This window comes from Psittacula echo (genome assembly GCF_963264785.1).
Source record: "Psittacula echo genome assembly, chromosome: 1".
Classification (NCBI taxonomy): Eukaryota; Metazoa; Chordata; class Aves; order Psittaciformes; family Psittacidae; genus Psittacula; species Psittacula echo.
In genome coordinates this window covers 4,487,735-4,501,648 of record NC_137735.1, presented here as the reverse complement: position 1 = coordinate 4,501,648, position 13,914 = coordinate 4,487,735, and the positions used below count along the sequence as shown (strand labels likewise).

The window sequence follows — 13,914 nt, the reverse complement described above, 5'->3', positions numbered from 1 at the left end:
CAAGGGAAGTTCAGGTTAGATATAAGGAACAAGTTCTACACTGTGAGGGTGGTGAGGCACTGGCACAGGTTGCCCAAAGAAGTGATAAATGCCCCATGGCTGGTAGTGTTCAAGGTCAGGCTGGACAAAGCCTTCGGCTATGTGATCTAGTGTGAGGTGCCTCCGCCCATGGCACAGGGGTTGGAATTACATGATTTTAAGGTCCTTTCCAACCGTAACTATTCTGTGATTCTTTGATTCTAAGTGCAAAAAGAAAGAAAGGAAGCATGAGGCAAAATTAATCACTACGTACATCAACTACGATGCAGGACATACCTGTGCAATTAAGAGAGACGAGCCTTATTGAGGATTCCAAGATTAAATGAGTTTATTGAGTTAGTGGTTACAATGGTATGTCAGATACCTGTAATCCAAGCTACACCTACATATTTGCCTCTAAATTCTCATACTGTCAGTCTCCGTGTCTCTAAACATTCCACCACCAGGTCTTCTATTACTAATATTATAATAATCATCATCATCATAATAATCATAATATAAAAGGCAATGTCAATCACCATATTGTGCTTCATACTCCACCATAAGGAATTCAATTGGCAAAAGTAAACCTCTGGTCATATTAATGGGATTAACTGAAATGTGATCAATCATAACACTACTAGAATATAAAGAGCAAAATATGGTTTTAAAGAAGCCTTTTTAAGATGAATTAGTTTGTATTGTTTTAAAAATTCACATACTATAATGAAGATGACTTAAAAGTTATGTCATTTAATTATTGGGCCACACATTTAAGCATATTGGCTAGTACAGTTTTGCACTGGAACAGAAGCAATACAAGCTTTATGGTCTACCATTACAATTCCATTGTTTTTCACTTAATATACCTGCCAACCTAATGTTTCTTGCATGCATAAAAATTTCTGGGTTTAGACTTGAATTTATTATTTAACCCACACTTACCCCATGATGTAAATTTGTTGGCCAATTTAACGCTATAGTTTAGTTTAAAAAGGAAGCTTGGAATAAATCCTTTCCACATCAGAAGAGAATGCCTTAAATTTTGGCATTGCAGAAAGTTAGTTACTTCAATAGTCTCAGGTTGCATGCAAATTGACACGGTTTCCCCCCACACCATGCCAGACACATACAAGTCGGCAGGTATGCATACAAAAAGAATATAAAACCCTCCTGGTAAAGCTTAGTGGTTTAGAATGAATCCATAGCTTTAAATTCACTTAAGGCCTGTACAGGGGAAATATGTTTCTTCTGGGACCCTCTTCTCACTCTTGTCTGATATTCTTCTGGTTTTTCTCTCTTTACTAGAGGTTTCTTCTCAGGGGCCTTCATCTTCCAAGATACAACTGGTGAGTTCACTGCAGCAGTACCATAGACCTTCTGATATTTAGTAGATGCCACATATGATGCTTTCACTGTAAGGACCACAGCGTTCATCAGATTTTTAGCTGCCTGGATGAGAGAAGTGGCACTGTCCAGCTATAAACAGAAAAGAAAATGAAATAGAGCAAGGTTAACTCCACAACTGAATCATTGGACCATTTCCTGACTCAAATCTGGATGCTGTCTGATCTTGTTAAAGACGAAACTAATCCTCTCCCTCAGGATTAATTAAGGAGCTTGCAGTAGCAAGCACCGTCAACAAACATGCATCAAACTGTAAAGGTAAGACTGTAGTACCTCACATTAAATTTGTTAATAATTTAAAGGAAAAGCTTATGCCTGGGGTTTTTTTGTTGATTCTTTTTCTACAGGTGAAGAAGTTGCTTCTTGTTTCACAAAGAAAAGTTACTTCTCACCAAAGCCTTTAAAAATTTACAGGTCAGAAACCAAAAAAACAGGTCAACGGGTATTTTTCCCAAGCATTCAGGTTTGTTATAATTATTCCTGTTTAGCCCAGGATCACACTCCAATGATGTCTACCGGAACAGTGTGAGCTTGTTAGAGAATCCCATCTGAAAAGATGAAAGGAGATTTTGAAACCCCTACAGAAATAAAAAGATGAAACTGTTAACAGCAGGTTTTTGTAGCTCCTGTAGTGTGTGAGCTACTTAAGTTCACAAGGAATCTTACTTTATGATTAGCAGGCTTTTCGTACATACACCTCTGCATTTCTCCCATGCATGAGGCAGCCTGAGGTTCTTCTGAATGTAAGAGGCCTTAAGAACCTGTTGAATTTCAAACTATTAGGACTTTCAGTAAGGAAGCTCCCATCATACACTGAAATCAAGTGCATAACAGTGGCCAAATTTTTTCAGAAGGATTTAAGCTGATAATGGGACATCCAAAGCAATGTCTCAATGTTCCAAAATGTGAATTAGGCACTTGCCAAATTCAACTATATATCTTCAAATTAGTAGCTGTTAAAAATACGCTCTTAAATACTGTAGCAGCCCAGATTGCTATTTAGGATGTTCAACAATTCCTTCCCAAAATACTAGAAATGTGGGATATATTTTTTTGTGATAAAGCCTTTCAGTTCTACCATGGAAGCTGCCTCAAATTTTTATAAGTCTTTCCCAATCTGTAGGAATGGTTTTGGATGTAATATTATTTTACTGCTTTAATTCCACCCTACTTGTTCAATAAGTTCTTCACTATTTTTATTCAGTATATAAAGCCTGTCTCCATCCAAACCTTTTCTGCTCCATATTTTGGGAGCATATGATTCCTTAACATGCATGCTAAGCAAGGCACTCAAGATAAATAATCGTAAGGCAATAACAAAAAACATATACTTCACCTCAAGTATTTTTAGTCATTAGCAGAAGAAGAGTTCAGGAGAAACCTCTTTCTGAAGCATCAGTGATTGATGTGAACAAGAATTATCATTACAGAAAGCTCATCTCTGGAGCACATAAATCTATAGACTTACCTATTCTTTATTATTTCCTCAGCTGTGGCCTTATACTCATTATGATTCATTAAATACATAAACAGCTACATACAGTGAGATGAAAAAGAAAGAACATTTTAATGATTTTCACGTACTTGGTGCCATTCCCTGAAATGAATAGTTAATTGCCTACCCCCGGTAAATATTTTTCTTCAGGACTAATTTGTATTTTCTGTTAGGAAACTAAGTTGAAAGACAGAAAATTACATTATATGACAGAAACATGACTGTTCAATAGGGAGTAATGAAATATAATTCAGTATAGTGTTATTCTATAACCACACTACTGCATGATTTATAAGGCAATCTGTATGTTTGTTGGCAAATAACAGATCATACTCTATTAAATTAGGATATTCTAATTTACTGCACAGATCTACAATCAAGCATTATTCATTGTTAAATGATTCTTTTTGAAACACTGGTGGATTGATATTGAATTTAAAGTGATACCGTCACATAGCATTTCCTTCATAATCAATGTGGATAAACAGACTGGATCAAGCCTATATTGCACATTCCTGAATGAATTCTACTTGTTGAAGGCTTCTAATAGCCTCATATTTTCCAGAGTTTCTTTATGAAAAGAGTTCTGGTAGCTGTTTTACAGTGGACGTATATTAAGGAACACAATGATTAAAGCCAGCATTTTGAACTGAGGCAACACTGAAATGAAATGCTTAAAACTATACAAGGAGCAATCTACACCTTTAAACACATAAGTAATTTTATGGAGTATGTTGATAAAGCTGTACAGAAGCATGTACTTCTGCAGGATTGGATGTGGATTGCAATGATGTCTTTTAGAAAACCACATTACGTATTTTGATACCATCTGAATTATCTCTAGTTCAATCTGCTGTTACAGTAGATAAAAGCTTCCTACTTTCACCATTATTAACCACATTTTAACATACAGATGCTTAGTCTTTGCTCTTAAAGTCTATTCATAGTATAAAATGCTTTAAAATCTTGATATCAGAAAAGAGACATAAAACCCCCATATTAGTGTAAGCTATGAGTGTTCCCCAAAATCTGTGGGTAGGCATCCCATACACCCAATTTAGCTACCTAAGCACTTCAGGTGATTTTCTTATTGCCTCCAGCCCCTTGCTTCTATTGTGGCTCAGTAAAGAATAATTAGACACAATGAACATCATTTCAATTTAACATTTAGATCTTACTACACCACTGTGTGACTTCAGTTTTAAGCTGTGCTTTGTAACCAGTGGAGCTACAGTGGCATAAAGCTGGAAAGAGGCAGCAGTGAATCAAGCCCTTGGTGCGTTAATTCCTTACAAAATCTGGGCACAGAAACGTACACTTTTCCTAACAAATAATGTAAATAATAAACAAAAAAAGGAAGGAAAATTAACATTTCAAATAAAAGTACCACTAGGAAATTATTGCAAAGTACAGAAGGCAAACTTCACTCCCTAGTAATGCTTAGGGAATTATGAATATAACAGAGCCTTTGACTTGCTACACAAAGTAATTGTGTTCTGCTACTTAGATTTCTTTACAAATACGCTTTCCTCCATTTAGTAAAAAACAGCCCACTTAAACATAAGAGATAAATCCAGGTTATTGGCCCATAAAGCTCAGTGAACCCAGAATGCTGAGGAAAATTCAAAATTCATGAAGAATCTAAAAATCACTGCATTGGAGCCGGTCACTTAACCAGGTTAAAACTGCCATCTACTCAGGGAAGACATAAATCACTCAGAAAATAATGAAAAAGGATTTTTCTACAAGCTAAATTTGCAATTAGTAAATGCAAGGGTAGAACACTGGAGCAGGAGAGCCTATTATCTGCCAAGAAGATAATTTCAGTTTTTTTCCCCCTCAAAATTCTTAAAGCTTTGAGGAGTTTTTTGATCTGTTTATAAGCTGTGCTGACTTTTTCTTGCCCTATATGTGGAATTTTCCAGAATCTTCTGACAATCAAGATTTCTTGCTTCTTTTACATACACACGTAATGTAAGTAAAATAACCAACAATTACAATACCAAAATAGCTAAAGAAACGGGAGAGGAGAAAGATGGAAAATTTTCTCCTTAACAGCAAGCAAATGAAAAGAGATGTTCTCCCTGATTTGTTACATCACTGTAATGGGCAAGAATTATACCACAGTTTTTAGGAAGGAGATTTAATTTCCAGAGTTACCTTCATATTTATAATCATAAATACACCACAAAAAGTAAGAGAAATAAGGAAAATAATTCTGTATGTCCAGTGAGCAAAGATATAGTCTAGGTAGCTTTAAAAGAGGTGGTTGGTTGAGAATGTTCTATATTATTGTTGATTTTAATACACATTAGAAAGAGAAAAAGACATCAAAATAATTGTAGATCCTAGTCTGAAATATGTGAGCAGCATAAACAGAATGACCTATGAAATTATGGACCAGTTCAGCTGACATCACTCCCATATACATGACACACATCATGTAATGCTATTACAGACTCCATATATAAAGGGAAGAAAGAAATACAGTTAATGGTAACCAAATGGTTTTGTGGGCAAAAATATTTTCAGAGTAACCTACATCATATTTTGACGTGATAAAACTTTGGATTGCTTAAAATAACTGTGTCTATATGTTTGGACCTTTGAAAGATGTTTTGGTTGGTACTATGTGACAATTTATTTAAAAACTCAGCTGACACAAAATTAACAAGGCAGATACAGAATGATTCCAAATCATCTAACAGCTAAGTTTCCCGAAGTATGTATACACAAAGAATTCACTGCTCAAGAGTGACTTTTGCAGTGGGCTCTTGAAGAAACTGTCAGTTTTACAATATTAATATTTCTGTTAAAAACTTGGAAAAAAGTCACTTAACTGATGAAATTTGCAGATAATGTAACAACTGGGAAAGTGGTAAATGACACAGAAGCAAGTGATTGATATCCAATAAATCGGTAAGAGTCAGAGATGTAGATTTCAGTTTTAACTTTATAGGAGATGATACCTACTTATACAATAAGTATCTTTATTCTATTCTATTCTTTACTCTAGGCAATCACTCCTTGAATATACAAAAAGAAGAACACTGATGAAAGAGGTTAAATTCTCATATTCAGTTTATTGTGTGTCCAGAGTTAAGGAATACTGAGTCCTCTTCTCAATGCAAGAACAATACTGAGGAACAGGTAAGAATTTAAAGAATCTCAAGAGCAAAAAACACCTTTTATGGTAAAGATTCAGTCAACTCTGTTTCTTCCATGAATACAGTGAATGATTAAAAAATGAGTTGCTCAAAATCAGCAAGTACATAGTAACAGAAAAATGATAGTATTCCAAGTTCAACAGATTAGGCAAAGTTATAACAAAAGTCAATGCCTGAAAGGTGAAGTCGATCATTTTAGTTATTACTGAACTCAAATTTTTTAGCAGTGATATTAATAAATCACAAGAACTCATGAAACACTGATTCCACCTCTAGAAATGGTGAAATCAATATTGGAAGTTTTTGCTTAACATGTACACTTTACGCATAACTATTGGACATTTTTAATGCACATCAATTCAGGAAGCCTATGAATCAGTTATGCAGAATGGCCCACATTGACCTTGAAATATATGAATGCAAAAAAAGAGTATTAGTAATTACTGCTAAATTGAGTTTAGTCTGGTTTACTTCTTACAGATTGGGAAGAGGAATTGTCACTTAACATGTTGAAAAAGAACCTGCAAGCCTTTGAACACTCAGCCAAGACTTGATTTGCATGCCTTTAGTAGGCAATTTAGGCTATCTTATAATAGCCCTCAAGGCTATTTGTGAATTTAGGGTGCATTCCCTGCTTCTCCTCCTTTTCAAAGCAAGTTCATATTTTCATGGACAGCTACAGTGGCTGTTATCACAAACCAAAAGTCTATTAACAGCCCCTAGAGCAACTAAGGGTACATGAAGCAGTTATGAATCTGGACAGTGAATCAGAAATGCCATTTTCCCAGATTACATTCTTATGCAACAGAACATTTTCCTCTCAGCTGTGCTTAATATTAAATCCAGTCCTACATATGTATGTAAGATACATGTAAGAAAAAGATCTTATTCATAATACTTGTGTCTTACATTTCTGTGGCACATTTAATGCATAAAATGATGCTTTTAGTGACAGCCAATGCTAGAATGGCCTATTTGCTACTCAGATGCACTCATACCTGTGGTAGGAGGTATATGCTATAGGAGTTAGCAATGCTATGCATTGGCTGAAGCTGGATTTTAGGCACTTGGGAATATGTATAAAGTTTTTTGCTAGATATGGGTCCATTGTGAGAAAACTCTTATATATTTGAAATTCTATAACAAACCAAATGTTATAATTTGGAATGCAATGTGGTAACAATTGTGTTAAAAAGTGATAAGTGGTTACATAGAGAAAATAGTATTATATTCTTCTTTTCCTAGCTATTTGTTTTCACATTTGATTGCAATTAACTTACTGTTTTCTACATGTTGAATATTTAATTCATTCTAGTGGTAGCTGACCAATCCACTGAATAACTGCCTTCATCTTCATTTTTTTAATTAACTTATGGAGATTCTCAAGCCCATTTGGTTGTATTTAATAAAGGCTGCCATCTCTTAGGACAGCAAGAAAGCACAGAAATATACCAACTATGGATATCTATCTGTCTTCTATGGAATTTTGCCATTTTAAAACACGTGTTTAATTTACATGGTCATCTTGTATGATTAACAGGAAAGAGATTTTCATATGACTGATTTGAAGATAAGCTTCTACCTTATCTTCAAGGAGAAGATAAAACACCCACAACAGAGATGAAGTCCCAACTATAGTTGAAAGTGTAGGCTAACTCAAACTATATTACCAGTAGGCTTACTGAAGAAAATTAGAGCAAGAAGGCTTTTGAAGCTCAGTATTAGGTCCAATAAAAAGTCATTAATACAAAACTGTATTTAAGTGGTCTGTGTATCATCTGGACTGTATACACCATTTTACACAGGGATTCATATGCCAGAAGTCTACACAAGACATGGCATTGTCTGAACCTGATGTCACAGGTAGAAAAGCTCAGACAGGACTCTGTTAAAAGCATCTCAGTACAAATTTCCACTTTCATATCCAATTGCAGTTAAATTCAAAAGAAGAAATACAGGATACCCAACTAGTCTGTGCAACTGATCTCCCGCCTCTTGACTTCAGTTCTGATTTGTATGTAATTTGCAGATAGCTATCATTTTTAAAAGTCCAAAATAATCTAGTGCTCTTTCAAATTCAGTTCTGGATGCAAACCTATTGTTCTTTATCTACAGAACAGGTACAATAACAAGAAAATCACATCTTTCCTACAGTCTTACCTGAAGGGAGTCCAAATCAAGTCTGGTTGGCTGGAAATTGTACTCAGTGATAAATCACAGGAGACTTTGGATGAAAAAAAATCAATACAGCACAGAAACACTATATTCTTGACATGAGGATGTGTTATCTCCTGCTATTCCTCATGATTCTGTCACAATGCAAACAAAAAGAAAAGCAGCATAATGCCGTGTTTCAGACTGCAATGCTGAGAAATGTGATATTTTCCCAACTTCTGTTTGAATTTGTAAAAGTGTCAGAATGGTATCTCTATGTGAGTTATCTCCATGTCTTCAACTGTGAGGATCTGTCACATTCTGAGGCAAATTTGCTCCTTCAGCTAGCTTCCTATCTCTAAAGTTACACTTGCCCAGGTCAGCGCAAAGACACTTTGAAGATAGCTGCTCTATAGGCACAGCCGGGTTTTCTCAGGAAAGTGCCTGGAAACAATGCATTAAACAGAGTCAAAAAGAATAAAACAAAATCCTCTTGTAGAATGTAAGATAGTACCAGGACTGTTCCTTGCTACCTAAAGTTTGCCTGCTATTGTTCATGTATATTTAATGTCTCGTAGAAGCAGATAAAGGGCTTGATCGCTCAAGATATTGATAATTTCTGAGGTGCTAAAAGTCTTTTGTTTCCTTGTAGTTGAGGGTCCTTGCAGTGTTGCTCGACTCAGTCTGTGAAAACATTCCTTTCTCTGATTCCCTGAGCGCTTTCCAGGACTTTACAACACTATGCAATGAAATAAAGTAACAAAATTGAATCTCTCCAGTAGCCTTCAAGACAGAGCCCCATTTCAGCTTTTTCCATCACTGAAAGAGCTAGCTTACAAATATATGACAAATAATTTGTAAAGGAAATGCTAACATTTTATTCCAAATACATTATTCACAATTAACTGTTCTATTTGCCTGATCAACAAAATCAATGGTTAAATAACATTCACTAAGTGTTCTGTACTAAAAGTTTTTTTTCTCCTGGTCAATTACTAACTAGAAAATTTGTGAATGCATTTGCTTATTACATTTTTAACTTTAGCTAACACTAAATGTTATATAAAAACCTGCAAAACAGCTAAGAATTACTGGAGACTGCAAACAAATGAAACCAGAACAAACCAGAAACATTTGTAAAGGCTGTTGCAGTTCACAAGGAAACAAGCAAAGATGACAGCAAAGAATGAATTAGAATGAGTAAAATCTGAATTTATATTACTCAGATTTTATTATGAAAATATTCATGTAATAATATAGTACTGTAAGATTAAAAAATCCTTTTGAAGTCATCTATTCCAATGCCCTGTTCAAAACAAATTGAGTTAGATAAGATTGTTCAGGGTTTTGCTCAAATTTGGAGTATGCCCAAGGATGGATAATCTCCCACATCTCTATACTGGAGACCTCCATCCTTCAATTGAATTTCACTACCCCTAAGGTAAAACTTATTTCCTTCTATCTAACTGGAATTGCCCATGTTAAACTTCTGTTTGTTGCCCTTCTTCTGGCAAGTCTGGATCTGATTCTTTTACATTCTCCTGTTAGGTAGTTGAAGGCAAAAATATCTCTTTTTAGCCTTCTATCTGTATACATGCAAATGTATCTAAAAGAGTAGTGCACATGTCGTTGGTTTCATTTTCACTGTTACAAGAGCAAGCATCTTGTGCAAAGGGAAAAACTGAGAAGCTGTAGAAGGAAAGAAACAATATCACCAATTACTGACAAATATCTCATAACTCACTCATATTGGTTAGGTCCTATATTATTCTCTTAACAAATATTTGTGTTAGGAAATTCTAATTTACTTGATCTCTGTTTTCTTTTGCCATTCAGTGCTTTAGATAGTATTTTCCTCAAGGAACAAATACACAAGTACTTATAGCTTCAATGATTCACATATAACCAAATGGTTTCTGTGCTTTTCACCTCAGGATGATCTTCCCTACACAAAACCAAATTAATTCAACCAAATCTCCAAATCTTCCCTCTAATCCATAATTTATGTAAAGGAGATGAAGGTATAAACTCAGCTGTTGTTTAGGAGAATGGAGAAATGGAAAAGCATTTGAACTGACTCTTTTCTTACAAAGCTATTAACTTTAACATTGTTCATTAGTCACGATTATCTAGAGAAGTGTCTGCGCTTACTTGGCATCAATTAAAAATTGTGACTGAGTATCTTTTAATATTAATCAGAATCCAAAAACTTTTCATAGGTGGTGGCACTGGAATCCCCAGAAGCAGTTTTTCAGATGTCTGTAATTGAAAATTTCTCTAGGAACGCATGCAAGATAAATAAGGGCTGCTTTTATGAGGGCTACTCATAGAAACCATTGAGGCGATGACCCAAGTGAGGTTTTCAGAGTACCTATCCCACACACATCCTACCTAATTCCAGGTGCTGGACCATGGCATTCCAGGCTCCTTCTGTACTTGGTGGAGATGACCAGGAGCCATGGAGCACTTGAGATCTTTCACAGGTTCAATTTTTATGGAGTACCTCGTCTTTTTAATTATACTTGGAGATCCTAAATTGTATTAGAATCCTAAAGGCAGCACAGTGAATCTGGGCAGAGATACTCAACATCTTCCAAAAAAATTGTCCTTGGATCTGACCCAGTAGGTCAAGAATTCAAGCTTACTGACTATTTTGGAATTGGTTTTCCTTAATTTTTCTCTTCTGATCCCCATAAGTGTCATATGGGGGAAACCCACACACTACAAAACAATCTCTCCAACCTACAGTAGCTAACAAGATGGGGCTTCAAGACAGTTACATTATATAGATTAATGCTCCTTAGAAAACAATTTAAATATTTCTTTCCAGAAAGAATCAGGCAGCTTGCTTTCTCCAGATAAGTTCACAGAAAGTTTACATCACTTCTATATGAATACATACCCTCAATAGACCCCCAAGGCTAAACCTTCTGATTCCGTGCTTGTCTGGATACATGGTTTAATTCACGTGCTCATCCATGCCTCTGTAATAGTTTTAAGATGTCACTAATCTAATCAGTCATCAGCATCTACCTGAAGCAAGAGTATCTCCTCTCTAGAAATGGCTATTGATCTCTGCCAATTATAAAGGAAGCCTGGAGTGAACATCTCAGATGCAGATATTTACACTTAGCTAGATGAATCACACAGCAATAGAGTAGCCAAAACCTCTTTATAATTCAAGTAAAACCTTTCTAAATAATAAAATGTTCAGTTTTCATTACACCATAGGCCTACACATCTTTTTCACAACTTGAGTGGGGTAGCTTCCCACTGTTACTGCAAGATTTCTTTCCAACTCTTTTTCAAATCATAGCTCTACAATGAACTCTTTCTCCTTTTAGATTGTTATTTATTTTGTTAGTTAATTATTTTTTGGCCATCCAGAGTGGAAATTTGAGTATAGAATGGAAGACAGAGAAATGTTGGTCTTGAAAATTATCTAAGCCTTAAAGGAGGATAAAGTGCTTGAAACTTATCATGATTCTATAGAACTCTTTGGCATTGAGTGTGGCTCAATATTCTCATTTGCAAAAGGGAATAATATTTACTTCTTTTTCCAGTTTTACAAGGATAAACCATTGTGTTTGTTTTGATTCACTTAGATTGGACAGATAAAAATCCGAAGGATTATGTTTGAGCAGAATCATGTTTAATGTCTTTGAGATGCAACTGTCCCTGAAACAGAAAGTCCAGTGTGTTTAGGCAGTCCTAGTTTCTTCCAACTGATATACTTAGTGCAAGCGTTACTGAGCATTTTTATTGACAATTCAAATGAGCTGAGGTCAAAGTTTAAAAGCATTGCAATTTAAATCAACATGAAGAGTCCTCTAGACTGCTGTGCACTATCATTGTGACTTCTTTTGCTTAAGTAAGATTAAATCAAAAGTAATTCATTTTGAGTCAATGGTGTTATACCAGCCTAAAACTGCAGTAGGAGAGGGCAGGGTGTTAAGCATCTATCTGCCAGCTGACACCGTTTGCAAACAGATGGTGCATTTCACAGCTCTCCCTCACTTTTCATATAGAAAAAGAAGGTAAGAACCAACCCACAAAGTTTTAATTCAACTTGTAAGAGAAATCAACCTGGCAAATACAGAAAATTTGGGAATTTTACATAGACATCTTAATAACACTGAAAAAATATTTGATTCCTATATATGATCTTACACCATTAAAGTATTGCTCATACCTTGCTAGTATGAATGAGGAACAAATCTGTAATTTAAATGTTGACCTCCTTAAATATATAGGTGTAAATATGCTAGTTACTGGTTTTGCTTTAAGTCAGTAATACACAATGTGCTTGCAAACATAACACAATGCAGTTTTCAAGAATGCCTTATCATAAAGTAACTTTCTTTTTATAAAGCACTTATGAAGATTTAACTTGTTTAAATTAGTATATATTGGGAGAAGTTGTCAGATATTGCTTTAATAGTTTTCATATTGCACACCTAATAAAATCTGCTGAAATCTAGGCCTTATTATATTTTACTTTAATTTATGTACGTAGATAATATACCGTTAAAGCAAACATTGCAACTGACTGAATATATAATTAAGCTAAAGCAGTAAAATACAAGAATCTGTGCATGGTTTAATCATAGCTGCCTGTAAAATAATTTAACAGGGGAATTAGCTCAGTAAACGTAAAATTAGGCTATTTATTCTCCCAGTGTAAAGTTACTCAGGTAAACTCACATCCTGGGATTGCATGGACTAAAATTCGCTATTAGATTTGGCACAGGCATATTCCAGGTTAATTCTCACAATGGTTAATGTTATTTTAATTATCATTCCCTCTACAAACTCTCCCCTACACCTAAGTCAGCCAACTGCTAATTTTCTCATCTTACAAGATACACTTAGAGACAAATTTATCTGGATTTGAAGTAATCCACTGACATCTCTGTTCCACAATACCCCTTCAGTGCTGATCTCTATCTCTAATTCACCATAATTACTGAATGATACCAATTCTGATTTCCTGTTCCCAACGCTTTTAAATAGAGTTTCCCTCTGCATGCCACAAAATTGCTTTCATATCATTGAAGTGAGATTAGGGGCACTGTACAGTAGGTCCTTATGTTTTACTAATTCTGTGCAAAAATTACAGCATCCTGCATTACGCAAAAAGAATTATGTGCAAAGACAATTTTGTAAACTCATCAGCAAAGGATATGCTTTGGATCTAAATTAAATTTTACCTCAAAGCATTTGCCTCTGGAAAGAACATACCTCAAATTGTCTTTAGCAACAGCAATTCCGATAAAGTTTTCCCAGTGAAACATTAGAGATTGACTAACCTGCTTTTCATTTCCTATTGGTTTGCTAGGAAAGCTAAGTTTGCTAGACAAGGTCTTGGCTTTGCAAAGAAATATTTGGACATTTCAATGTTTGATTCACTAAAGGAATAAGCAGTAGCAATAAAACTCCTTGCACACATTATTCAAAGGTAGAAAGGCTGCCACCACTCAGGGAGCCAATTTTTATGTTCTTCGTCCTTATTTTTCTCTGTGACAGGAAGGGAAACAGTCATTAGTGAAAGTTTTGGTAGCTTTATAAATAAGACTTTCATCACCCCAGAATTTCATTCAGATCTCCTATGCATTGATACAAAGAGCATCACTAAGTCATCAGGGAGGAATATCTATCCATCACTACTGACCA

At 35.2% G+C, this 13,914-nt stretch overlaps 1 protein-coding gene across 3 annotated transcripts in view; it reads right to left on the bottom strand.

Moving 5' to 3' along the window:
* Window positions 1-1,209: 1,209 nt before the first annotated feature.
* Window positions 1,210-13,914, bottom strand: part of CTNNA2 (catenin alpha 2) — a gene marked incomplete at both ends in the record, with an annotated part of 463,369 nt that continues 450,664 nt past the window's right edge. For all 3 annotated transcript variants that reach the window (XM_080629642.1, XM_080629643.1, XM_080629644.1), the window contains one exon: window positions 1,210-1,497. In XM_080629642.1, the coding sequence (XP_080485768.1) occupies window positions 1,210-1,497 (288 nt within the window). The remainder of the gene's footprint in view (window positions 1,498-13,914) is intronic.